General features: G+C 38.5%; 1 protein-coding gene across 1 annotated transcript; it reads left to right on the plus strand.

The window, feature by feature from the left end:
- Positions 1-3,322: 3,322 nt before the first annotated feature.
- LOC137731033 (uncharacterized) lies at positions 3,323-25,357 on the plus strand. The gene is made up of 34 exons (XM_068470086.2): positions 3,323-3,499; positions 4,318-4,432; positions 4,549-4,610; positions 5,313-5,401; positions 5,517-6,338; positions 6,728-6,903; positions 8,410-8,576; positions 8,681-8,745; positions 8,854-9,417; positions 9,586-9,755; positions 11,557-11,654; positions 12,137-12,322; positions 12,478-12,658; positions 12,743-12,937; positions 13,005-13,048; positions 13,337-13,393; positions 13,591-13,687; positions 13,774-13,946; positions 14,030-14,243; positions 14,387-14,512; positions 14,610-14,699; positions 16,171-16,287; positions 16,365-16,445; positions 16,602-16,709; positions 16,861-17,030; positions 17,648-17,726; positions 17,825-17,899; positions 18,060-18,157; positions 18,236-18,343; positions 18,874-18,931; positions 19,063-19,293; positions 19,408-20,623; positions 20,722-24,032; positions 24,374-25,357. The coding sequence occupies exons 2-34, from the start codon at positions 4,328-4,330 to the stop codon at positions 25,154-25,156; spliced, it is 10,116 nt and encodes a 3,371-aa protein (XP_068326187.2). The 5' UTR covers positions 3,323-3,499; positions 4,318-4,327; the 3' UTR covers positions 25,157-25,357.
- The last annotated feature ends 644 nt before the right edge of the window (positions 25,358-26,001 follow it).

Raw genomic sequence — 26,001 nt, forward strand, 5'->3', positions numbered from 1 at the left:
AAATGTGGTTTTTCGTTAAAGTGAACAATACAAAGAGTTTTTCATTAAAGTTCCCTATAATTTATATACTTGTTATTTTGTCTTTTTGTAAATTAGAGTTATTTATTTCATAAACTAGTACGTGTTTTGTTATAAGAATTGTTATTATTGCAGGATACGAAGATAACTGTAGATGGTAGGTTAGGTGTGCTTGTGGACAGGTTTTCCAATGTGCTGGGAATAAGGGCACATGCATCATATGTCATTATCCAAGTGAAGGGACACGTGAAATAAAAAACTTCCCTCCATTTTTATGATAACATATAGCGTACCGCCCCCTATTCCAAGCACGTTGAAAAATCTCTAGTGATTGTGGTTTTAACTTCTAACCAAAGAAGTGAAATTGTTCCGCTTTTGAGTAAAGAAAAAATAGTTGGTAGAGCTAACCTCATCAAGGAATTACCCAGTGTGGCCAAATGTTGCACTTTCAGTGGGATGTCGCCCTACATTTTCCCCTAATCTTTTGTACATGTATCCCCATTGTACACTAGTTTGAAACATGTTGAAAGGTTTTTATCTTGTCATCATGTAGCTGAGCCAAGCCCATTAACATTGAAAACAACCCGAAATAGTAATTTTATAGTCACAAATGAATGAAATGGAAAGGAATTCTGAGTGCCTCTTATGCGAAGTTTGACTGCTTATACACTTGAAAATGAATTTTATATGGAACTGATTTGCTGCGCAAGAAATGAAATGGAGAATTCAAAATTGTGATGGTGTCAAGATACGGAAAGACCTTAGGTGTTGAATGCTCATTTAATTAATTATATTGATGCTAATAACTTTTCCAATGAGGACTTTCCAATCTCTTCTTTCTTTCGTGATGGTTAGTCGGATGTCAATAAGCTAAGAACTGTTATTACAGAAAACTTGGTAAAAAAAATAATCAATTAGCATGCTGGGACTATTGGTGCTGGAGAGGACAAACTTATATGGGAATGCAATTCAAATGGAACTTTCAACGTAAAGACAACTTATAATGTGTTATATGATTGTGAAAGAAGGCTTGTTTTTTATTGGATTGGAATTTGGATTCTCAAAATTCCCCCAAAACTTAAGTTCTTTCTTTAGCTCATTGGTTAAGGCAAGTTACTTACCAATGAGCAAAGAACCAAAAGAAACCTAACTGTGGATTCCTCTCGCAATCTTTGTTCTTAGCCTTTGGAAACTATCTGCATATTCTAAAGGAATATAGCATAGCTCAATGCATTTGGGATATTTTGCGGGTTCCATGTCAGTTGCGCAATACTTTTAATTTGGACTTGAAAGCCTGGATGATGGCTAATGTGACGTCCAATGCAATGTAGTTTGACAAGATAGCATGGAATTGTTTGTTGTCTTTGCTTGTTGGTATATCTGGAAATGGAGGAATCATTAGATTTTTGATGTTGAAAAATCCCTCCCTAGTGATCCTAAAAAGATTATTCTTGGAGCTGCTTCTGAATCGTTGGATTCACTTTTAAAAATTAGAAAACCACTTTCTTGGATGCATGTTATGTTGAAGTGGGAGCCTTCTATTATTGGACGGCACAAGTTGAATGTGGATGGCTATAGAAAAATTGTTTTGAGCAAGATCAGTGCTAGAAGAATTCTCGTTGACCACAATGGTGATTGAATGGGAGGTTTCTCTATTAATCTAGGGCAATGGCAGATTATAGAAGCTGAAGTTTGGGGATTGTATTTCGGGCTCTAGCTTGTTATTGAAAAGCATATCTAAGTTAATCGTTGAGATGGACTCTTCCTCTGCTGTATTATTGTTGAACCAATTTGTGGAAGATAATTTTCACCCCTTGCTACCCCTTTGAAGAATTGTAGGGATTTGATGAGATGAATTGCGCACTGTGAGCTAAAACATATTTTTAGGGAATTGAACAATGTTACAGATCAGCTAGCCAAATGGAGTTATAATTTGGACCTTGGTTTGTATTCTTTTCAGCTTCCTCCCTAATGGCTTATGCAACATTTAACAGATGATCTTGTAGGTGTCCCTATGGGCCACTCAATTGTTATTAATATTATGTCTTAGTTTCGTCTGGGATGTCTTCACCCCCTTTATTCACAAAAAAATAGCCACAAAACAACTACAAGAAGTAGCAGACGCAGCCACAAAGCTTAGCATTACCACGATTATCACCAAAACAATTACCAAAACACAAGTCCAAAAATAGACCTATAGAGACCATGCGAAGATGGGGGCGAACCAGCACATACTTTATTGGTCAAACGATAAATCCAAAATAATCATCAACTCTGAATACCTTGCATCAGATATCCATCTATCATTGAAAATGTGATGGGGGGCGGGCAAAGGAAAAGAGGAAACAATGGTGAACTTAGTGGTTGAGGAGTAATATAGTAAACTTCTTTTTTTTTTTTTAGAATTATTTTTTTCTTTTTCTATTTTCGGTTTTGGTGAGTGAGTGTGCAACAGATGGAGAGAGAGAGAGAGAGAGAGAGAGAGAGAGTAAAAAAATAAAAGAAATTTGATATTAAATTTTTGCCTAAGAAAAATGTTTTAGTCTACGACATAATCTAACACTGCACCAAATATTTTGTTATTCTTAGAGTATCTCTAGTGGAGTTTCTAAACAGAGTCCTTACCACATTATACCACCATATGTCTTTAAATTTAGGAACTTTGTGTCTTCTAGTGGGGTGGAGCTCCAGTCCCTATAGTATAGGAATTGGCCGGAGTACTCGAAATTTCCTCACATTTAAGGACTATATAGAGGGACAACTTTGAGTGGGGATGGAGGCCCACCCAGGTGAAAGGTTGCATGCTTCTTCCAAATATTGGGTTTGAATGATATTGCAGCTCATCCACTTGCTCCAGCAGTGCGGGTGGATGCTAGTCGCCAGACAATTGTTGATGCATTTGCAGGCTGTATCCCACATATTTCTTTTCTTCTATTATAAATAAACGGTCCATTTTAACTTAGAGTTTTTAATTATATAGTCTTTAAATTTAGAGTTTATATTATCGAGACTTTTTCATTGGAGATAATATTCTTTTAAGGACTCAAAGATTCTCTTTGGTACCTAAATAAGTCTTCAAAGGTGGTGGTGAGAGTTCCTAAATAGGGACTTCCATTGTAGATGCTTTTATCCTGCTTAATCCAAACCAAGCTAGTCCAACTTAAATTTTGAATCTAGTTGAAAATAGTCCGGTACAATAAAAGCATTAAGTGGATGGAAAGGACTACATTCGTAATGGAGGTTTACAAAATGTACCGAATCAGCCAAATAATCGATAAGCACTAAGCACAAAGGGCTCTCCGTTAATTTAGACGGAGTTAAAGTCTCTCACACAATAACGGACGGAGAGCAGTCAAATTACATCTCTGAGGGCGAGGGCTTTCACAATTGCGTCTTCTCGCTCTCGCTCTGGTTCTTATTGATGAAGCTGTCCAGCTTGCAGCAGCGTCTCCGTCGAATTCCGGGTCGGATCTCCGATTAGGTAAACCTTTTTGCCTTTCAAGCTGCCGCTTCTTAGTATTTTATATTGCCGTCCACAATTTTTTACTGTTTCCGAACTCAGTCACCGAAAGTTGATGAATCGAATTCCAATACGGGTCAGTGTCAGTTTTTATTTTCGAGACCGAAATTTTACTTCTTAAATATCATTTTCTTGGGTTTTGGGACAGGAGTTGCCTGTGTTTTACTAATTTTCAGCTCAACTTTCCTGCAAAAGGACCAAGGTAGGGTTTTTTGTAAAAAATTAGGGGTTTTTTTGGTTCTAGTATATGAAAATTGACTTGGGTTTTTGTTTAAAGTGAATTTTGAATAGTGGGTTTAAATTGACAGTATCATTGCTTTAGCCAGTTTTGGAAATTAGTTAGAAAGGTATATGGGAAGTAGAAGTAGCAATCTAATTGATCCATTTCTCAAATAGAAAGTTTATATCGGCACCATTTGATGTTTTAATGAATTGTTTACTTTACCTAAATAAAATGCACTTATTTCGTCTGCAATCAATGCTTCTCTCTTTCCCTCTCAGTAGTTGAGGGGGAGAGTAGTTGTGTTTTTGTCTTGTAACACTTCTAGTCATGGGTGTTTATGAGATGTCGACAAGCGGCTGTAATTGCTAGGCGGTCTTTGTGGTATTTTCCCCCATTCGATGCTGAAAGCTATTGGTCACTACTGTACATCAAAACTGTAATTCTCAACCATAAATATGCATTGAGCATCTGATTCCAAAAGTTGAACCAGAAAATTGATTGATTGACTATGCTCTGATAGTTATACTGTCCTTTGATTTCACTAATTGCATGGCAGTTCGAATGAGATGGCATCTTCACATAATGTCGAGTTGGAAGCAGCCAAGTTTCTCCACAAACTCATTCAAGATTCTAAAGATGAGCCTGCCAAACTTGCTACGAAGCTTTATGTGGTTTGTGCAGTTTTCTCTTGACAATTGGTCTTTTTATCTCACCCCGCCCTCTGTTCGCTCCTATTTATTGACGCGCATGTACAAGTATTTATTTGCTTTGTGTTTGGGAAATGCAGATACTACAACACATGAAGTCAAGTGGCAAGGAACATTCCATGCCATATCAAGTGATATCAAGGTAAAGGTTAATCATTGGTCACCTTATTTGATGGTATTTTGTTAATTCCGGACTTATATTTAGGACACTCAGAAATTTTAAGATTGCATTAGTTATCTAGACATGTGAAAGAGTTTCAAAACTGTGCTAGCATTGTTATCATTTTACATGGTGAATCCTAAAGATAATTTACTTAATTATCTGGTACCATCGAGCTTGCAGTGTCCAAGAAAATAAGTTTTCTATACCTTATTAATCTGGAGGATGAATCTGCCTTTTCTTTTATTCGGGTATTTACCCCACATAGTGGGGGTAGTTGTACTATATCCAATAATATTGGTTAGGTAGTTAAATAGTTTACATAGTTTTGGCAAAAAATAAGCTTAGTTCAAGACTAAATTGCTTTAGTATGGAGATCATTTTACATTAAGCTATGTTTCTGTTTTTTTTGCGTTTAGCTTTTCTTATCACTACCTATTGTTTTAATTTTTTTTTCAACACTCCTATTTTTCATGGGTTTTCTTTCTGTTTTGGTATTTCAATTTTTTCTGCGTATATGTCGACTCATAACCTGAAAATTTTGATTTCTCATAGTCATAGCTGATTTGTGAATTGGGTCTTCCTTCATCATCTTCATTTATTTGGGGACTGGGAGAGAGAAAGGGGGAGAAGGGGGGGGGGGTCTTATACTTTTCTCTAACTTATCTTCCTTGATCCACTTAGGGCCATGGAGACTGTTATTAATCAGCATGGTCTTGATATTGAAGCTTTGAAGTCGTCACGCCTTTCTATGTCTGGTGGAACTCAAACAGGTAATTTTTCAGTCACATTGTGAGGTCAATCAGTCAATGTCGTTTTATTTCAATCAAATTGGCTCATTATACTATCTTGGCCAGCGTGAGGTAATTGGCAGCCATTTTTCTGCAGGTTCTTCTCATGCTGTTGGTGTTGCAAAAGATTCCAAAGCAGGCTTGACCGAAAACGAGATGTCTAATATGGACACATTTTCTTCAAGCAGACCACCTGTTGGTCCTAGCAGTACAGGGAATGATTATTATCAAGGATCTGCAACTCATCGGAGTAGTCAGTCTTTTGATCATGAAAGTCCATCTAGTTTAGACTCTAGGTCTACCAATTCACAGTCACAAGAAAGGCGTGACGCAAACAAACAGGTGAATCGAAAGGATGGTAAAAAACCCACCACTAAGAGGAAGAGGGAAGATACATCCATGCCTATGGAACCGCATCCTGAAAACCCTCAACATCTTGATACTGGAAACGCTGCAGTTACTACAAGGAAGGGAAAGATAAACAAGGTCGAACCACTGGCTGGTTTCTCAAGTAAAGGTGGTGAAAATGCTAATTTTAATATTGGTCTGAGTGGTGGTCAAATGGAACATTTTACATCGTTCTCTGGAAGCATGAGACCACTGCTCAGAGCCAAGCAAGAAGGTCAACCTTCAGAAAAGCAGTTGGATGTGACAAATACTAGCAACTCGGTGTCTCGGGCTCTGAGTTCAAATCACCCTGAAGAAATGGAAGTTTCCTCTACTCATAATGCGTTTGCACAGCAGCAAGCCACTTCTCTAACTCCTACACATGACACTAGGGGCATATGGAATCAAAGTAAAGCTGGGTTTCCATTTGAAAAATCTCAAGTTCCCAGATTTTCTTCTAATGTTGCCGTCCCAGGTAATATTTCAGCAGAGATTCCAATGCAGCCGTCAACATCTCCATCACCTGGATCAAGTAAGAACTTGGAAAGAAGTTGATATTATTGTGGAATTAACGCGTTGGAAATCAATGCATCTGAAATTTCAGCTTGCAAAATTGAAGAGTTTCCAAATATAACTGGTAAAAAATGGTATTAAAAAAACATGGACCCCTTGGACTGTGTCCTTAAACAGTATCCTCTCCGTGGGATTATTTGATTTGATATCAACTTCGGTTGAATTATTTTGAAACATGACTTATCTATATTTTGGAATGATATCTTCTCTGCTTTCTTTTGTATTGAATTAATATACGAACAAATAAATGATTCTTAAATGAGGTTAATCTTATTAAGGCTGAAACTCTTCTACTATATCCTGGGTTTTTGAGTAATTAAGGCTCACATGGTATTCTTGGAAATTCAGGCTCTTTTGGCAAGATTCAAGGAGGCGTGCCAGTTGCATCTGGTTCATTTCAAGTAGCAGAACCGGGATTCTCAAGTCCAATCCATTACAGCAGCACATTGGCCTCAACTGGAAAGGTCTCTGAGCATGATGGAGGAAATACTGATATACTAGCTGATGCAAATAAGACATCTCAGGTACTTAATCTATATCCATTCTGTTCTCCACTTATTGGAAAAACAAGGGTGTTGTACGTAGTCTTGTCCTTCATGCTGAATTAAGTTGTTTCTAGCATTCTTACTTGATATATGTGGAAAAGACATACTAAAAGAAAACATAGCTTGTACAATATACTTTCTATTTGTGTGTCTTTTAGATCTTATGGAAACATTTAGTTTTAAGAAGGGTTTTTATCGCAAATGGTCCCTGACATTGATCCAACTCCTCATTTTGGTCCTTGAGTTTCAAAATCGGTAAATTTGGTCCTTGACTTTCACAACTGCACATCAATTTAGTCCTTCTGTTAAAATTTTGTCAAATTTTCTATTAGTGTGCTGATGTGGCACATGATGGGTCCCATTAATCCAATCATATGGCGACGCGTGGATTAACTGTAAGCAACTATTTTTTTAAGATTTACAACCTAAAGTAAAATAAGAAACTAAAAACCAAAACTAAAAAAAGACATCATCGTCTTCAACTGGGTATGCTAAAAAAGAAAAAGGAAGGCACCATGACACCACTAAAGCACTTGGCCTCCCTAAACTCACTCCACATTGTCTCCAGTTTTTTATAATCCTATCAAATTTGAATTGAAGTTAGATTTGATTTTATCTAATTTAGATTGAATTTTTTCCCAATTGGGGTTGTGGGATGCTAGAGAAATGCCAGCACGGAATACTCATCATTTGGTTCCAACCAAATTGGACGTTCAGTCTTCAGCCGAGATGTAATCAGTTGGATTCAATGGAGAGCCACAACCAAGTAGTGGGTGGTGGTTGATTGGACCTCGATTCCTTCCAAACCCATGTCTTCAATTGCTTCGTCCACGGCCCACCTCTCTTCTTCCTCCAGGAACCTCCTCTCCCTCCAATGGCTCCAAGAACTCGTTGATTTATTCCTCTGCATTCACCGAGAGTTCGAAACCCTCCTCTTCTTCCTCCACCAAAACCCACATCTCCAAACCAATTGTATTCATCTGGGCTGTACCTTCCTTTTTTATTAGTGTTTATTTTGTTTTATTAATTTTAGTTTTAAATCTTATACAAAAATGGTTTTTATTGAATAATCCCCATGGCACAATATGATTGGATTAGTGGGACTCATTGTGTGCCACACCAGCACACAAACAAAAAATTTGCGGAATTCTAACGGAAGGACCAAATTGATGTGCGCTGGTGAAAGTCAGGGACGAAATTTATCGATTTTGAAATTGAGGGACCAAAATGAGGAGTTGGATCAATGCCAAGGACCATTTGTGATAAAAACCCATTTACGAATGTGTATATGGCATGTGGTTTGTCTGAGTTAGATCTTTTTTTTTTTTTTTTCATTTTAGCAGTCTGCTTAAATGGCATTGCTCATGTTTAGTTAATACCGTTATATTATCTGGAAATCTGTTCCGCACATGAAATTATTTGCTCCTTTGCTGTTTGAAAGCTTGTGCATGTGCTGTAATTTGCGTTTGACACATTTGTTCATAGGCTGGCAGGCAAAATAGTGCAGTAGAAATGAGTGTGCTGAGAAGTGCAGCTATGAGAGATACTGGTAAATCTCCAGTTCACTTGGCTTCTGGATCTCCTGGCACACCTTTCCAGGAACAGCAGTTGAAACAGCTCAGAGCGCAGTGCCTTGTCTTTTTAGCCTTCAGGTAGATAGTTATATTTTGGATCTGATGTTCTCCTATTTGGTCAAGATGCTATCCAGTTCAAATCTTTGTCTTAGTTGGGTTAAATTCTGGTGTTTTGCGTGCAGAAATGGTTTGATGCCAAAGAAGCTACATCTTGAAATTGCACTCGGTAACATTTTCCCTAAAGAAGGTAACTATTTTCATTTTTTTCTAAATCCTCAATTTTTACTGACTTGCTACCCCAGAGTTGAATAACTTTGTATTATCGGCCTTGATGTATTAATGTAAAAAATTTCAGGTGGCAATACAGATGGGCCTCATAAAGAGTTCATCGACCACAAAGGAAAAACACAGTTTTCAAATGAGCCAAATATCATTTCTGATGCTACTACACCATATGGAAGGCTTAACAATGAGAGGGACACTGATAAAATGCTGCCCAGTGCCTTGTCCACTGGAAAATTCCCTGAGACTAACTCTTTGTCCAAAGAAACCGAAAACCCAAAAATGGAAGAAAAGAATGGCCCACCTCCAGATCACTTTGTACTTGCAGAAGAAAGAAACCATCTTCTTGGTTTACAGAAACCAGAATCTGAGATACAGACCCAGGAGACCACAATCTCGCCGGCATGTTTAACTATTGCATCACAGCATCCCGAATCTTCAGGTGCAAGGAGTGGTTCAACTGTCATTAATCCTTTGAACAATGTGGAAAATGGACATTTGCAAGTTGCAAGGGCTAGCCAAACCTCTTCTTTTTCACTCAGAGATCCTTGGAAACCAATTTCTGGAATTGGAAATGACCAACACACAGCAGTTGCATCAAAGGATGCTCAGATCATGCCGAAACATATGTCTCAGGGTGAGAACAATATATTTAAATCAATCTGTCCTTTTTCTTTCGTGTGATCTTGCTACTTCTGGTAATTATGGTGTAGATGGTTCATAGGTATTTGTATTTCAAAAGAAATGCTTTTTGAGAGTAAGAAATCATTTATGAATCTCTGAAAAAGACCTTTTTCAACTGCAGGACAAGTAAAGAACGACAACCATACTGACTTGCCACCTTCACCAAATTACACTATGTCAGAGAAGTGGATTATGGATAAGCAGAAAAAGCAGCTTTTGGATGAACAAACTTGGATTCTAAAACAGCAAAAAGCGAAGCAAAAAATTGCGACATGTTTCCACAAGTTAAAGGTCTGTTATAAAAGCATTATGTGTCTTCAAATATTGGTTGTTCTTTTATTACCCCAAAACATAATTTTCTTAATTCTTGCCTGGTAATTGTTATGGTCTTAATTTGTAGTTACTGAGGTTTTTTTTTTTTTTTTTTTTTTTTTTTCTCGTGGGGAAAAGAAAGAGGGGTGGGCCGGGGGGGGGGTTGTTGGGGTTTGAGGGGTTGCTGTAAAGCTGAAATTCAGCGATACCTTAGTTCCTTAACTGGACTTTTGTGAAATACAAAAGGGATCATCTTCACACATTTCAAGTAGAATTATGCTGATGCAGATGTTGGTTAGGCCATTTGGCTCTCAAGTTTGAGCCCCTCTCTACCAAATTAGAGTAGTTTATACTATTTAGAAAAAGTATTATGCTGATGTGTACTTTAAAACTGATCCATCTGTGTTTGAAGTTTCATGGGGAATGATTGATTTTTGACTTAAAAGAATAATATATCTAACTTAAGTGGTTAATATGGAACAATGTCCAGAATGCCATGTGCCATGTATGTCTTCTATGAAAACAATGGAGCCATCCAGAAAAGTTAACCATGTATAGATTTTGTGGTTTTTTTCTTTGTTAGAGTAGCATTAAGAAGGTTTTGGGGGGTCGGGCTTAAAGGCTATAGCTCTAAAATTACTTGATCATGTTGTGAATCTTGCGCTTAAGAATGGGAAAAACAAAACAAACTCGGGAAATCAAAAACAAAATAACCAAGATAAGTAACACAAAGAATTAATGTGGTTCGGCTAGATGTGCCTATGTCCAAGGGACAACAACAACAATCTTTCACCATATCAATAATGAGTACAACCAATAATCTTGCCAAGTCTCTAGAATTAAGAACTTGACAATAAACCCGAGAGAACAAGAACAAGAAATACACTCTTTATCTCTTTTCTTTTCTCTCGCACACACTTTGCCCTTACAATATTCTCTCACTCTAATCCCTTGAGTGGTATACAACTTATTGTTTTGCTCCCATTCAAAACCAGTACAATAGCCCCTTTATATAGACATAATAAAGGTCTTCTTCAATAAGGATTACTATTCTTAATTTGAATCTAGTTATGAATCTTTCTCCAATTGAGAAACTAACTCCAATTGGATAAACAACTCCAATTGGGAAAGCCACTAAATCTTCTAAGTCTATAATTCCTAATAGACTTAGGACAACGCATCATGGGCTGGAAAAACCCAACAGATCATAGGTGCATCTCTCTGCTGGAAGAATAGAAGAATCAAATTATTTGGGCCAGTTTACTTATTCAGTAAGTTGGCACGTCATAGCTTGTATGAAGCACAGATCACGTAGTAAGAGATGCATAAAAGAGAACATAACCAACCATGCACTGCCGTGCTTGTTTTGTTATGAATTGCATCACAACTGTGTTTACATGGTGCTGTACAGAGTTCCACAAGAAACGGTTTGGGCACATCGTAATGTTCACATCGCTGAAGGGATAATTATTTTATTGTTATTTTTCATGTGCTTTCATTATTCCTATAACTCACCCTTCAAACAATACATCCGTTATGGAAAGGAGTTTACTCAACTACTTATCTTGTTTGCTCTGTATTCTTGAAGTTGTTAAATGATCTCCGTGTCATGTTTTGACCAAATGCTTATCCTATATTTACTCAATTCTCATCTATATGTGAAATTCATGAATATATCTTTGCAAAAAGATAAATTCAACTAGATGGCTGGTGTGATAGGTTCATTTATCCTATTTTTAATACTGTTTTTGCCTCATGTAGTGCGTTTTACTACTTGTAGGAAAATGTGAGCTCTTCTGAAGATATATCTGCAAAAACAAAAAGCGTCATAGAACTGAAAAAACTACAACTCTTGGGGCTCCAACGCCGTCTCCGGAGGTTATTGATTATCCTATACAGGCTTCCAAGTGAAGACCAATTACTCCTCTGTCCCTTTAAAAAATTATCTGTGCTGCAGAAACATAAAGTTTAAGTACCGCTTTAATGCTTTCTTACCAAACTATTTGGAAATGTTTTAATGCTTTTCTATAAAAATTTAAGTAACCATTTAATGCTTTCCTACTTCTCAGGTGTTTGCTTTCAATTGTTTATCTTATTTTTAAATCGAAAATTATGAAGTATTTCGTATCAAATTCATTTAAAGAGATGACAGTTTGTGGAAAAAGTGGAAAGAAATTATTCAAAATTTTCAGTGTGGGTAAAATTCTTTTGGATTCCTGAAAAGGAAGCGTGGACCATTAATTTGGGACAGAGGGAGTATATATTTATCTTTTCAGTCTAATTAGTGCAATTTTTTTTTTCTGTATAATTTGTTTTATTTCTCAGACACTTAAAAACCATGTTTTGACTCGTTTCGGCAGTGAATTTTTGGGTGATTTCTTCAAACCAATCAGTACTGAAATGGATCACTTGAGAAGTTGTAAGAAATATAGACATGGTAGGAGGATTAAACAACTTGAAAAGTTTGAGCAAAAGATGAAGGAAGAGCGACAAAAGAGAATTCGGGAGAGGCAAAAGGAGTTCTTTGGTGATATCGAGGTTCACAAGTACGTGTTTTATCTTTGTCCTGTGCGTGTCAACATTTTTAGCATTCTATGCTTTTGAGGAGCTGTAGTAGTCATTTATTCTATTTCTCATAGTCAATTCAGTTTCCAAAGTGTGCTGCGCAGTTTTCTCACTTGCTTTCTAATCTGGACTTCAGGGAAAGACTGGATGATGTGTTTAAACTTAAGAGAGAGCGCTGGAAGGTTTTCAATAAATATGTGAAGGAGTTCCATAAAAGGAAGGAACGTATCCATCGTGAGAAGATCGATAGGATCCAACGTGAGAAGATAAATTTATTGAAGATCAATGACGTGGAGGGATATCTGCGAATGGTGCAGGTATGTTCTAAAGTTTTATTGACTTCGGCATTGCATCTTAAGTTTACTCTTTTTTTTACATAACATTTTTGGAACTCATGCTAGGATGCCAAATCTGACCGTGTTAAGCAACTTCTCAAAGAGACTGAGAAATATCTTCAAAAGCTCGGTTCCAAACTACGAGATGCAAAGGCTTTGGCAAGCCGGTTTGAGCATGATATGGATGATAGTGGAACTGCAAGTGTTGTGGAGAAGAGTGAGCCTACTTTTGAAAATGAAGATGAAAGTGACCAGGCTAAGGCAAGTTTATTCTCTGTGCACTTCACTTCCTAGTTAAGTCCCCGCTAATTTTGTTATTGTTTTGCAGCATTACATGGAGAGCAATGAGAAGTACTATTTGATGGCTCATAGGTACTGATATGGCTTCTTTATCTTGGGTTTATTGTTTATTAAACTTTATTTGCTGCTTTGGAATAGCTATCCCTCACTACCTAACATTTATTTAGTGGTGGTTGAACTGAGCTAAGCTCTGGTTCCTTTTACTAATCCCTCTTTAAAAAATTTCCTTTCTGACCATAGCTCTTGGAACATTAATTCTTTATAGAAATAAAGTCTTGCTTTCTTGAGGCTGTCATGTGTACTGCTTTCTCCTTTACACGGTCTGCCAAAGTATCTTACAATCAACATTGACTTTTGCAGTATAAAAGAGACTGTCGCTGAGCAGCCATCTATTCTTAACGGTGGAAAATTGAGAGAGTGAGTAGAATGTGCTTTGTCATATTAATATATTTGTAAATATAATATATTTTTGGTGGTTGGGGATGGATAAACGTTTGAATTTTATTTTCCTCAACTTTAAAATGGTCTAATTTAAGAACAATTTTAGAATTGTCGTATCCATTGGAAAAAATTGAGGAAGTGTTTTGATCAATAACAGTATTTTTGATCTTCAGGTATCAAATGAATGGCTTAAGGTGGTTGGTGTCACTATACAACAATCATTTGAATGGTATTCTGGCTGATGAAATGGGACTAGGTAAAACTGTTCAGGTAGGGATTGATACTCGATCTACCTAGACTTATGGCATTTTGTTTCCTGTTTACACATGTAAACTCTGTAACATGTTTGTTTGTAGGTAATATCTTTAATTTGTTACCTGATGGAAACAAAAAATGACCGAGGACCTTTTCTAGTGGTTGTGCCATCTTCAGTTTTACCTGGATGGGAGACAGAAATTAACTTTTGGGCCCCTAGTATTCTTAGAATTGTCTATGCTGGCACCCCTGAGGAGAGACGTAGGCTATTCAAGTAATCACATAAAACCAAACAGCTACTTCATTTTGTGTTATACTTTTGGTATACAGTGGCTCAGGAGTTACTTTACATTGCAGGGAAAGAATAGTTCAACAGAAATTTAATGTTCTCCTTACGACATACGAGTATCTGATGAATAAGCATGACAGACCTAAACTAAGCAAAATACATTGGCATTATATAATAATCGATGAAGGTCACCGGATAAAGAATGCTTCCTGCAAGCTAAATGCTGAGTTGAAGCATTATCAGAGCTCTCACAGATTGCTGTTAACTGGAACCCCATTACAGGTTTCAGGCTTTTATTATCTTGTGCCCTTCTTTTGTTGTTGTTTGCACTCATTTTCCGTTATGGTGTAGTAAATGTGTATTGTCTTACCTCGGTTGGCGTACTAATGTGGTATCCTGATTACCTTGTATTTCTGTTTGATTAGAATAATCTCGAGGAGTTGTGGGCGCTATTAAACTTCTTGTTGCCAAATATTTTTAATTCATCAGATGATTTTTCTCAGTGGTTCAACAAACCATTTGAAAGTAGTGGTGATAACTCAGCTGAGCAAGTAAGCTTTGGAAGATTGTATGAGTCATTGACATTATCTTATGACTCCTGTTACATTAAAATCTAATAGTTACATGTTGTTGGCTTATGTTGACAAGGCCTTGCTGTCTGAGGAAGAGAATTTATTGATCATAAACCGTCTTCACCAAGTACTTCGACCATTTGTCCTCCGTAGGCTGAAGCATAAGGTACCGAAAATGTGTTTTTGGCTTATCAATAGCATTTGCCATTTGGAAAGTGCTTTTTTGGTACATATTGCCATATTGGATTCTTATGTCTTGTGTGGATTTAGTATCCCTATTATGATGTGTAGACATACAGGCATGCATCCGTGTTTGGGGTTCTACCATGCTTGTGGTTCTCTGGAGTTCCTTGTGTATCCATTTATGTTGGTTCTCCGGGCAGGGAAACTTTTGTGTCATCATAACTTTTGTAAATGACTTGGAATGCTAACATTGTGCCTTTTCAATGAGAATGTCATACATCCCAGTCATTTTAGAAACTAAGGGGCTCCTTAGTGGGCAGGACTAGACTGGACTGAACTATTATTTTGGGCTGGTCTGACCTTAATTGGACCCAATCTAGTATTTTCTTATGTTTGTTCAGTGTTGAACTAAGAAATTAGATAAATTTCTATATATTGTTATCTTGTATTTAGCATATGAACTGTACTGCTGTAGTTCTTTAAGACTTAAATGACCATATATATATATATATATCAACTATGATAATTTTCCAAATATATTGAAACATCTGAGGTAACAAAAATTAATTAATATGAATGAAATGTCTTAAGTAAACTGAACATCGATAAATAGTATAGATTTTGTTTCTTCAATGAACTCAGTTTTTATTTTTATTTTTTATTTTTATTTTTTTGAGGGAACAATGAACTCAGTTAAATAAGTTCGTTTATTTTATTCCAAGCCAACTTTTATCACCTGCATCCGGTTTTTATCCAGAAATTAATAATTCATAGCCCCAAGCCATACATTTCAACTGCAGCCAGCTTTGTTCTTTGGCTTCCTTCATTTGATAATAAAACTTACATAACGTAGTCTGAGTTTGATAAAAGCTGATAAAATGTATCCTGGCTTAACCCTACCAAAATAAGCAGACAGAATAAGCGGGTGGAACCCCCGCGTCTTCTCTTAAGTGGACCTGCCCATTGTAGTCTATGTAACTACCAAACATGTGACTAATTCTTAAATAAGCCAGTCCAGCCTCTTATCCAGGCTACGTGTGCTCGTAAAGGATTTAGCTAGTTCTATACTAGGAATGCCGAGATGGCTGCTGAACAACAAAATCCTTGTTAATTTCATTACTTTTGTGTAGAAGGCACGTCTAGACTTGGCTGCTTAAGTAGGATATGCAAATGTAAGTTGATCATATGATTGATGAGGGCCTCATCATGAGGCCCAATATGACTTGACTCCTGAATATTTTATTTGGGTTCTTAGTGCCTTTACTGGTTGTATTTGATTTGTTATGGTGTTTGTTACATCGAGAAATTTTGGTATAAAATATATTGCTTCTGGGGCCTTGCTGACGTTTTATCGAAGTTTCTGTTTTATCATTAACAAACCATTTATTTTCTTAAACTTGAGCATGGCAAGTCACTATGTTTAATGTTGTGGAATTTTATATTCTTTTTGGCAGGTTGAGAATCAACTACCTGAAAAGATTGAGAGACTTGTAAGATGTGAGGCTTCTGCTTATCAGAAGCTTCTAATGAAGAGGGTAGAAGACAATTTGGGTACAATTGGAAATTCCAAGGTATTTTAATTCCACTTTCATTAAGACAGGTGAATTACAATGCATCTGTTATTATAATATCTGCATATTGGTTGCAGGCGCGGTCAGTGCACAACTCTGTTATGGAGCTTCGAAATATATGTAATCATCCATATCTCAGCCAGCTTCATGCAGAGGAGGTATGTTCTTTACCTGTTCATTTTAAGTTCTTATTTGCTCTCCTAAAGATACTGAAAGGGAGGAGAAGCGTTGTTATCTTGTGCTCTCAAGGCTTTCCGTTGTTTTTCCTGAGTTCCCAATTAATATAAACTTCTTTATCTTATTGCTTCTTGTAGGTTGATAACTTCATACCAAAGCATTATCTACCCCCAGTTATAAGGCTTTGTGGGAAGCTTGAGATGCTAGATCGATTGCTTCCCAAGCTAAAAGAGACAGATCATAGGGTATGGAAGACTTTTTTTCCTGTCTCTAGCCACATGAATATTTTGTTTAACTATCCTCTCATTCTTTAATATGTATTCATGTCTCTTTCAAATATTTGAGTTTTTTGGTTTGACATTGGACTACAACTTAATGAAACTTGTCACTGTGTAGGTTCTTTTCTTTTCCACAATGACTAGGCTACTTGATGTTATGGAGGATTATCTTAACTATAAACAATATCGGTACCTTAGGCTGGATGGACATACATCTGGGGGTGATCGCGGTGCCCTCATTGATATGTTCAACAACCCGGATTCTCCCTTTTTTATATTTCTTCTCAGGTGATTCTTCATGTTTTGTATAAATATTTTTGTATGCTTTGACTAGGTGGTTCAATAGTTACTGGAACCTCGGGTTCTTGGAGGTTATAAGATAACCATCCCCCCTCCCCCTTTTTTCCACTTTTATATTTTTACCTGAGAAGTCAATAAGGGGTGAGATTTAGATTTACATATGAAGTGGAAGCAAAAAAGGGCGTGTTTGGTGGTGTCAAAACGACTTTCAGATAAGGGTGCCTTTTATTTCATTTGTCTGAAATAGACATAGGTTTTTGGGGTTGAGAGGAGCACTTTATTACTTTCTTAGGAAGCACCGCTAGGTGCAGATGGAGGATGCATTTCATTTTTTATGAAAGTTCTTATGTGCCTCTTAACAGATGCACCTTATACAGAAACACTCCCATATAGGGTCTAAAAATCCAGCATTAATTTTTTAATGTCACTGAGTTGTGCTACTGTCATGTTCTAGGCTGCTTTGTGCTTGATTCCACTTTTAGGGGTTGGCTAGAAATTAGAAAATGGAAACTATAAAAGCTTTGATGTGCTGTTCATATATCTTGATGTGTGTCTGCATTTGCTCTTGCCTGTTAATGGTACTGACATTCGTATGATTTTGATAGCATTCGGGCTGGTGGTGTAGGAGTAAATCTTCAAGCTGCAGATACAGTAATAATATTCGACACTGATTGGAATCCACAGGCAATTTACGAAATTACTGTTCATTAACTTAAATTTTGAGTTTATAACATACAATTCCAAGTCTAAAGTTTTTAGTTTTTTGGTTGGTAAATCTTCAGGTTGATTTGCAAGCACAGGCAAGGGCTCACAGAATTGGCCAGAAGAAGGATGTACTTGTGCTTCGATTTGAAACGGTAGGCACTTCCCCATTATTACTTCCCCTTTGTTTATTAGACAAAAGTACATCTATAAGCTATAACCACTCTTTCTCTTCTATTTACGTCTTGAAATTAAATTGTCCCTAATTTGGAGTCTTATATCTAACTGCTTGAGTTTTTATTTCTTTTGCACAAGGTTCAAACCGTTGAGGAACAAGTCAGAGCTGCAGCTGAGCACAAGCTGGGAGTTGCGAATCAGAGCATTACTGCTGGTTTCTTTGACAACAATACAAGGTTAGTTGCCTATATACTTGCTCTCTTGCATACTTCTAAAGCTGTTTCTAAGTTTTCTTGAAATTCTTTTTACCACAGTGCTGAAGATCGAAGAGAATATTTGGAGACCCTTTTGCGTGAGTGTAAGAAAGAGGAAGCTGCACCTGTATTAGATGATGATGCCTTAAATGATCTTTTAGCTCGCAGGTAGATAGTTTTATGCGACTGTTCATCTAAATAAGGTGGACTAGTTAGATGCATCATTCCTGTTCCAGCTTAAGCATGTCCATCATAATAAAGAAAAAAAAATCCATGCATGGGTTTCTTGAAAAGATGGAGCCACTGTAGACTATGGTACCTAATTGTTTTCTTTGATTTTGTTGATATTTAATGTTTGTCATAAGCAATGATGAGTTTACTGCCCTATTTTTTATATATTTATCCTCCGGGTAGAATTATCTACAAAATGAGGTCTGGAAATTTCACAATCAAAAGTCATTAGCGTGTTGGAATTTGTTGCTGATTAAATTGCAAAACCATTGGTCTCCTGCCTGATTTTGTTTGTCACCGGTTTAAATGTCATTATTACTTTCACTTGTTTGAAAAGCTACCCCCTTTCAAATGAAGCAAAATTTATTTACTTATTTATCTGCTTGTTTGTATTTTTTTTTTAATTTTTTTTTCCGCTTGATTTTTTATTTGGAGTAGAATATCAATGGTTGCCTCTTTTCTTGCAGTGAGCCAGAAATTGATGTCTTTGAATCAGTTGACAGAAGAAGGCGAGAACAAGAGATGGTATCTACTTAATCATTTGCAGTCAATGCTGTCTGTATCTTTGGTTTTACATTGTACAAGTAACCTTGTATATTATCGAAAGCTATTTACTTCTCTTAAGTGGCAGCTTTTTAAAAAATTTAATTTTGCAGGAAACATGGAGAAAGTTTGTATGTGTACAAGGCATGGATAGTTCTGAGACTCTGCCTCCCTTGCCTTCTCGCCTTGTTACAGATGATGACTTGAAGGAGTTCTGTGAAGCAATGAAGATATATGAGGTTCCAAAAACCGGTGAAAAGTCTAATGATGGGGTGAAGCGGAAGGGTGGGTCTATTGGGGGCCTTGATACTCAACGTTATGGCCGGGGAAAACGGGCAAGAGAGGTTTGTTTGTCATATTGGATTCTAGTAGCATAAATGTTTCCTCTCTATCCTTGTGTTTCTTATACCACAAACCTGCTAATTGATTATGAAACCTTTTCTTTGAATGCTTTTTAGGTGCGTTCATATGAAGAGCAATGGACAGAAGAGGAATTTGAAAAGTTATGTCAGGCTGAATCTCCGGATTCCCCCACAAAAACAAAAGAAGAAGTTAGAGAGTCAAACATGCCAAAAGGTGACAATGGGTCTGTGGTGGCTGTTTGTGAAACAGAACTTCCTGCTCCACTCCCACAACACATATCGTCACCCTCTGTGGACCTTTCCCAGATGCAACAAAGTAAAGAGGTTACCCCACCAGCTAAGCGAGGCCGTGGAAGGCCAAAAAGAGCAACATTAGTTCAATCACCAACTGCGATGGCTCTTACAGCACCTTCTGGAACCATTAAAGTGGATACTGGGTTGCAAAGAGGGATGACATCTAGCCCTGCCACAAACTTGGTCCCTGGTTCATCAACTAGTTCTGCTAACGCACAGAGTATTGGAGGAATTGTACAACATACTAGTATTGTGGCCTCACCTAGTTCTCAGCCAATTGGTCCTAAACCTTCTGTTACTCCTGATTCTCAGACGACCACTGTTGGCCCTTTTCCATCAGCACAATCAAGAGGAAGAGGTCGGAAGACTCAAAGTGGACCAGAAGCACCCAGGCGTAGGGGAAGGAAACAGGCTCCAATTTCACCTGGTGTTGGTGGAGTATCTGGTCCTGATCCAAAACAAAATGAAGCATCACAGAACACATCTGTGAATCCACTAGAAAATCAAGCCATTGGCATGAGTGGAACTGTTTCTAGTACTTCCGCAGTCCAACACCCTGATTCTTTTTCTGGTTCTGCTCCTTTACAAGTTGTGAGTGGGGCTGATCACCAAGTTGGTGATGCTGTAGCTTTGAGTTCGCAGCCAGCCCTTTCTTCTCCATCTGTTGCTCCTTTGTCTCAATCTTCTCCTTCCCCTTCTGTACCCCTGCAAACAAAAGGGCAAAACCGGAAGGCGCAAGGTGACGTAGGAGTACCGCGGCGTAGGGGAAGGAAACAGGCGCCAATATCACCTGCTGTTAGTGATGTGTTAGTTGGTCAAGATTTGAAACCCAATCTGCAACCACAGGATAAACCTGGGGATTCATCTGGAAGGAAAGACATTGCCATGCAAAGTAAGCAAGAGGCTGATGATTTAGCTGGTCAGGATCTGAACTTAACCGAAGAGTCAGTAAATTTTGCCCGAGCCAAGCAAATAACAAGCTCAACAATGATGCATGATACATCCGTCAGATCCCTTGGTAAATACTGTGCATTTATGCACGACTGAATTTTTATTTGTTTACAACTGAATTCATCATTATATTTTCCTCACATGAATTAATTTAACATTTGACAGGTCCTGCATTGGGAGAAAGTCAAAAGGTTGTCACATGCAATTCTACTGTTACAGTGAATAAAGGTGCTGCAGCACCTGCTATTCCAATTCCCGTAAATGCACCTCCAGCAGTGGAAAACACCAGTGAGGCAAACTATGATGTTGCTAAGACTGCTCCTAGCTCTCAGTCAATGCCTACCAACCCTTCTGCTCCTCTAGCTTCTCAATCTCTCACTCCTTGCCCTTCTGAAACAGTACAAGTCAAAAGACAAGGTCGAAAGACTTCAAACAGAGCCGAAGCACCCCGTCGTAGGGGAAGGAAGCAGGCTCCGGTGTTACCTTCTGTTTCTGATGGTCCAGCAGGTCAGGATCCAAACTTAAGGTTTGAATCACAGAATGCATCTGTTGATTCATTCGGGAGTAAGTCTGCTGCACTGAGAAGTAAGCAGGGTACTGATGGACAGGAGTTGACAAATGGTTCTCAGGCCCAAGCAAGTCAAGCACATTTAGCTAGCAGTTTAGTGAGTCATGATTCAAAGAGGAAAGAGGAGCCAGTCTTTTCAACCCACAGTAAGCAGCCTTCAAATTCTTCGTCAACACTTGACATTCCTCCAGGATTCTCTGATAAGAGTTCTGCTTTGGGCCGTATCCAGACTGCTGATGTAAGTGATGTTGCTCGTGTGATGAAGGAGGTCTTTTCTGGAACACGTTTGTCAAAAGCTAAAATTCCTGAGTCATCTGGGAGAGAAGGTAGGGTTGTCCCTTGTGTACCTGTATCAAGTAAGGCTCCTGTGGAATTAGCCAAAAACCAATGTTTGGAGGATAAAGCATCTCCAATTGTGTCAACTTTGGAAACAGCAGCCCATGTACTTGACCTTCCAGCGAATTACGAGAAGCAATCCGGGACTGGTGTTAGTGCAGAAGGGGAGAGGGACAAGCCACCTGCTTTGAATGAAACCCATGTTCCCATCACAAATATGGACCAACACGAGGGCAAGGCAGCTGTAGGCTCCACTAAAGAATTGGAAGACTCAAAACAACTCTGTGTTGATAGTTCGACTATGGTGAGTAAAACAGATACTGTTGTTCGGACATTGGCTCGAGATGTTGATGTGCCTGCTTCTAGTATAGGCTCCTCTGGTGGGGAGATGAATTCATCGTTAGTATTGGAAAGTAACATTGAGCATCCTGAGGTGATTGGGAGAGATTCTGGACAGAAAATTGAATCTTTTTCAGTAGAGTCTCATAAATCCTCTTCTGTTGAGCACCATTTAATTTCCAAGGATACTGATAATGCCAGTCTTCATCTTGGTGTTACGCCTCCTGTTCCTAGGGTCCCAATCGAGTCAAGCGAGGTGGGCCGTCCTGCCATGGTTGATTCTGAAAACAAAAAAGGGAGTTTTGCTAAAGAGAATCCAACATCCCCTTGTATTACTGAGGATGCTGGCTATCATTCTGAAGACCCTGCACCTATTACTTCAAGTCCAGATCATTCAGTTGCTGCTCCTGGTGTTACTGAAATGACCGAAATAAATTCAGCAGACAAATCAGAGCATTCTTCAAAAGAGTCCCGAGAATCTTCCCCTCATGATAGAAAAACCATTGTGCTCACGTCATCTGAAAATGTTTGTACTGGAGAAAGTGCACCCTCGTCTGTGGGTTTAGGGGATGTAGTGCCTCCTGTTATGGCTGAGAATAACCCTGGAAGAAAGAATGAACCTGCTTCAGAAGGTTGTACACAATATTCTCCTCTGAGCCATGAGAATTCCACAATTATTCCCTCAATGCTAAATATTGATTCTGGACGGGGTTCTCTTGACAAAGTTGACATGCCCTTTACAGAATCTGAAGTTGTTAATGATATTTGTTTAAATTCAGAAATTTCATCCAAGATTGTTGATTCTGAAACTTCTCATGAATCAGTTGGTGGTGCTTCAGGACGTAATACCACTGTGCATGTTATTCCTTCTGAAAAGGGCATCTTGGAACTTGGAACTGAATTGATTGGGGATGGTAGTATTGATGCTTGCAATAAGGAAGTGGTCCCTGCTGAGGGTGATCAAATGGATATTTCTCATGCTGTTAGTTGTTCACATGAAGAAGTATTGGAAACGGTTTTACCCGCATCTTCTTTGATAGTGGCAGGAAAAATTCATGAATCATCTGACAGAGCTCAAGTTTCCCAGGATGGTAAATTTGTATCAGAAGATAAATCAGAAGTCTTGCTGTCATCTACTGTAGGGGGAGAGGAAACAGTGGAGGACTCATCCATGAAATGCCAGAGTAGCAGCTCACAATCTCCAGTTGATCAGGATCACTGTGTCACTGAAATGGATGTTAAATCGCCACAACATATCTCTGAAAAAATTGATCTTCCTTCATCTTTAAATATGCAGGAAGAAAAGATTGAGGGTTCATCTGAGAAGAGGCCAAGTTGCAGCTCAGTACTACTGGAAGACGTCAAAGGTTCTGGAGCTGTAACAGTTCAAATGGATTTATCTCAGGTTCATGGACCTGTGCAAGAAAATATTTTATCAGAAGGTATGACTGAGGAGGGGATGACTAAGGATATATCCAAGACTTTTCAAGTTTGCAGCTCATTACCTGTGGAGGAACCAGAAGTTTCTAGAGCCGAAGGAGATGCTCTAATTAATTCATCTCAGATTGATGAGAATCTACCAGAAGGAGATAGTGACATATCTGGAAAGTGTCTACTCGGCAGTCCAGTACCAGTGGAAGAAGACAAGATTGATGGAACATCTATGGAACATTTAGGTGGGAGATCAGAGTTACTGGGAGAATCGAAAGGATCTGATACTGAAATGGATGTTTCTCTGGTTAGTGAGCTCCGACCCGAAAATATATCAGAAAATGTTATTGTGCCATCATCTACTGTTGCAGTTAAGGAAGGAAAGATTGAATGCTTATCTGAGAGCAGTCCAGCCAGATCAATAATGTTGGGGGACGCATCTGAAGCTTTAGTTTCTGATAAAATTGTTGTCTCTGAGGTTGACACGTTTGTGCCCGAAAGGATGTTAGAAAATCTGCCTTTATCTTCCTTGACAAAAGAGCAGGAAAATACTGAGGGCTCTTCTGAGAAGGGTCAAGATGGCAGCTCAGTACAACTTGAGGAATCAACTGGGAAGGAAGATGAGATGGGTCATCTAATGGAAACACCCAGATCTTCTGGGGATTTGCTTGTAAAAGAAAGTGTTGATTCAGAAGAGGAGGTTCAGCAGTTATCCAAGAAGCATCCTATAAGCAGTTCAGCGCCGCTGTTGGAATCATTGATTTCTGAACCTGAGACGAGTGATCATTCCGATGCATCCAAGGTTCGTTGCACTCATTAGGAACTAAGATAAACACTTTTTTGTCAATTGTATTTTTTTTCAAATAAATAGGTGTGTACCTTAATGCTGGAAGCTAGGCTTGTGTTTCAAAATTACAAGAGTGAACCTCACCACCACCACACCCACTCCTCTTTTCACCCAGCGAAACAAAACCTGTCTTATCTCAGAGCTTCCTACTAAACAGAATTATAAATTGTAATATCTCAAAGCATATAACAATTACTTGTGAAATTCAAATGCATACAAATGTCCACAGACAATCACAAAGTTGGTTTATTGCTCTTAATTTCATTAGTAATGTATATATCATGTGTACGACTCAGGTTGGCATGGTGCTGCTAGAAGATAGAATGGCGGAGGACGTTGACCTGCCTGCATCCTCCTTGGAGACAGAAGGAAGAGGTATAGATCATCCATCTGAGGTTCTAGATGGCAGCTCAGTGACGGAGGGTCCAAGAACAACTGTAGCTGACAAGGATACTCAGATGAATGCCCCTGATGCTTGTGAGAGGGAGCCAGAAGTTGTGTGTGAATCTGTGGATATGCCTCTGGTTACCTCGACCATGGTGGATGATGGTGTCAAGGGCTCGTCTGAAGCAGAGTTGGAATCTGAAGCTAAAACATTTGATGCTTCTCACGTTTGTGTGGAATTGCCAGAGAATGTGTCTGAAAGCATGGATCAAACTCCGGTTATCTTGATCAATCAGGGTGATGGTGTTGAAGGCTTATCTGAGGCAAGGCCTGTAGGCAGCACCGAATCACCAGAGTCATCAAGATCCGAAGCTAAAGTTGCTGATGCTTCTCAGGTTTCCGGGACAATCCCAGAAGTTGCATCTGAAAATGTGGATCAGCCTCCAGTTAACATGGCTGTGGAGGGTGACAACATCGAAGGCTTGTCGGAGGCAGGGCCTATGGGCAGCTTGGAAACACTAGAGGAGTCCAAATCTGAAGCTAAAGTGTGCGATACTTGTCAGGTTTCTGGGACAACGCCAGAAAATGCATCCGAAGACATGGATATTCAGCCATCATTAATGGCGGAGGAGGGTGAAAAGGTGGGGTTACCAGCTGAGGGATCTGTTGGTGGTAGCCCAATGGAACAGCCTTGAAGTTAATTAAGTGCCTGACAGGAGAGTTTTTGTACAGCTTCTTAGAGCATAAAAACACCTAAACCAACTATTCAGTAAATTATAGTTTGTCCCTTCAAAAGGGAATCAGGTTCCTAATTTGTATGTAGATAAAGTATTTTTTGGAAGTGTCTTCCATTAATTTAATCTGTCATGCCCTCCTTCTGGGTTTGCTGCCTTTTAGTTGGGTTTCGTACGCGCTCTTGTTGCTCGTTGAGAGTCTGTTCGGTAACGTTTTACAAAACGATTTTATTACAAAAGTGAGATGGACTGGGTTAGACTGGACTGGACTGGATCAATAAATTTAGAGCTTTAATAGAAATGTTGAGGTCACTTAGCATTACGGTTTTACTAAGTAAGTAGTCAACTCTTAGTATAGATAATATCGTTTGTTTAAGAAAAAAAATATGGGGTTTAAATAACCAACTTCCAGCATCACATGTGCATGTGTAGAAATTGCAAGGCAGCAAGTGTGGGTTTCTGGTTTTCACTCCATCCACCCTGGCGGCTCCACCTATAGCCGCCGTGGTTCATCGCCTTCCGTATTTCCTCCGTCGCCCTTACCATGCCAAGGGTGAGTCATCTTAATCCTATCGCTCCGCTACGAATAAGTGCATCCACCACCTCATACAACCTCATCCCCACCCCCTTTTTCACTGCCCGCTTTTCCTGATGAGAAAATTTGCAGTGTACCAGAAACATAGCCCGGTACACGTGTCATAATACAATTTGGTAGATTTTTTTTTCTTTTTTTTAGTTTCCAAACAATTATATTATGACACTTAGTGTATCGGGCAGTGTTCTCGGCAACATTGAAAAATCTCTTT

The sequence above is a fragment of the Pyrus communis genome, chromosome 16, assembly GCF_041283825.1.
Source record: "Pyrus communis isolate YQ-2024b chromosome 16, ASM4128382v1, whole genome shotgun sequence".
Classification (NCBI taxonomy): Eukaryota; Viridiplantae; Streptophyta; class Magnoliopsida; order Rosales; family Rosaceae; genus Pyrus; species Pyrus communis.

Excerpts from the sequence above, each read along its gene's own strand:
- LOC137731033 (XM_068470086.2), top strand. The coding sequence starts at position 4,328 with ATGGCATCTTCACATAATGTCGAGTTGGAAGCAGCCAAGTTTCTCCAC. Across the intron at positions 9,756-11,556 it reads CATGTTTCCACAAGTTAAAG|GAAAATGTGAGCTCTTCTGA; the intron begins GTCTGTTATAAA and ends TACTACTTGTAG. Across the intron at positions 24,033-24,373 it reads ATCATTCCGATGCATCCAAG|GTTGGCATGGTGCTGCTAGA; the intron begins GTTCGTTGCACT and ends TGTACGACTCAG.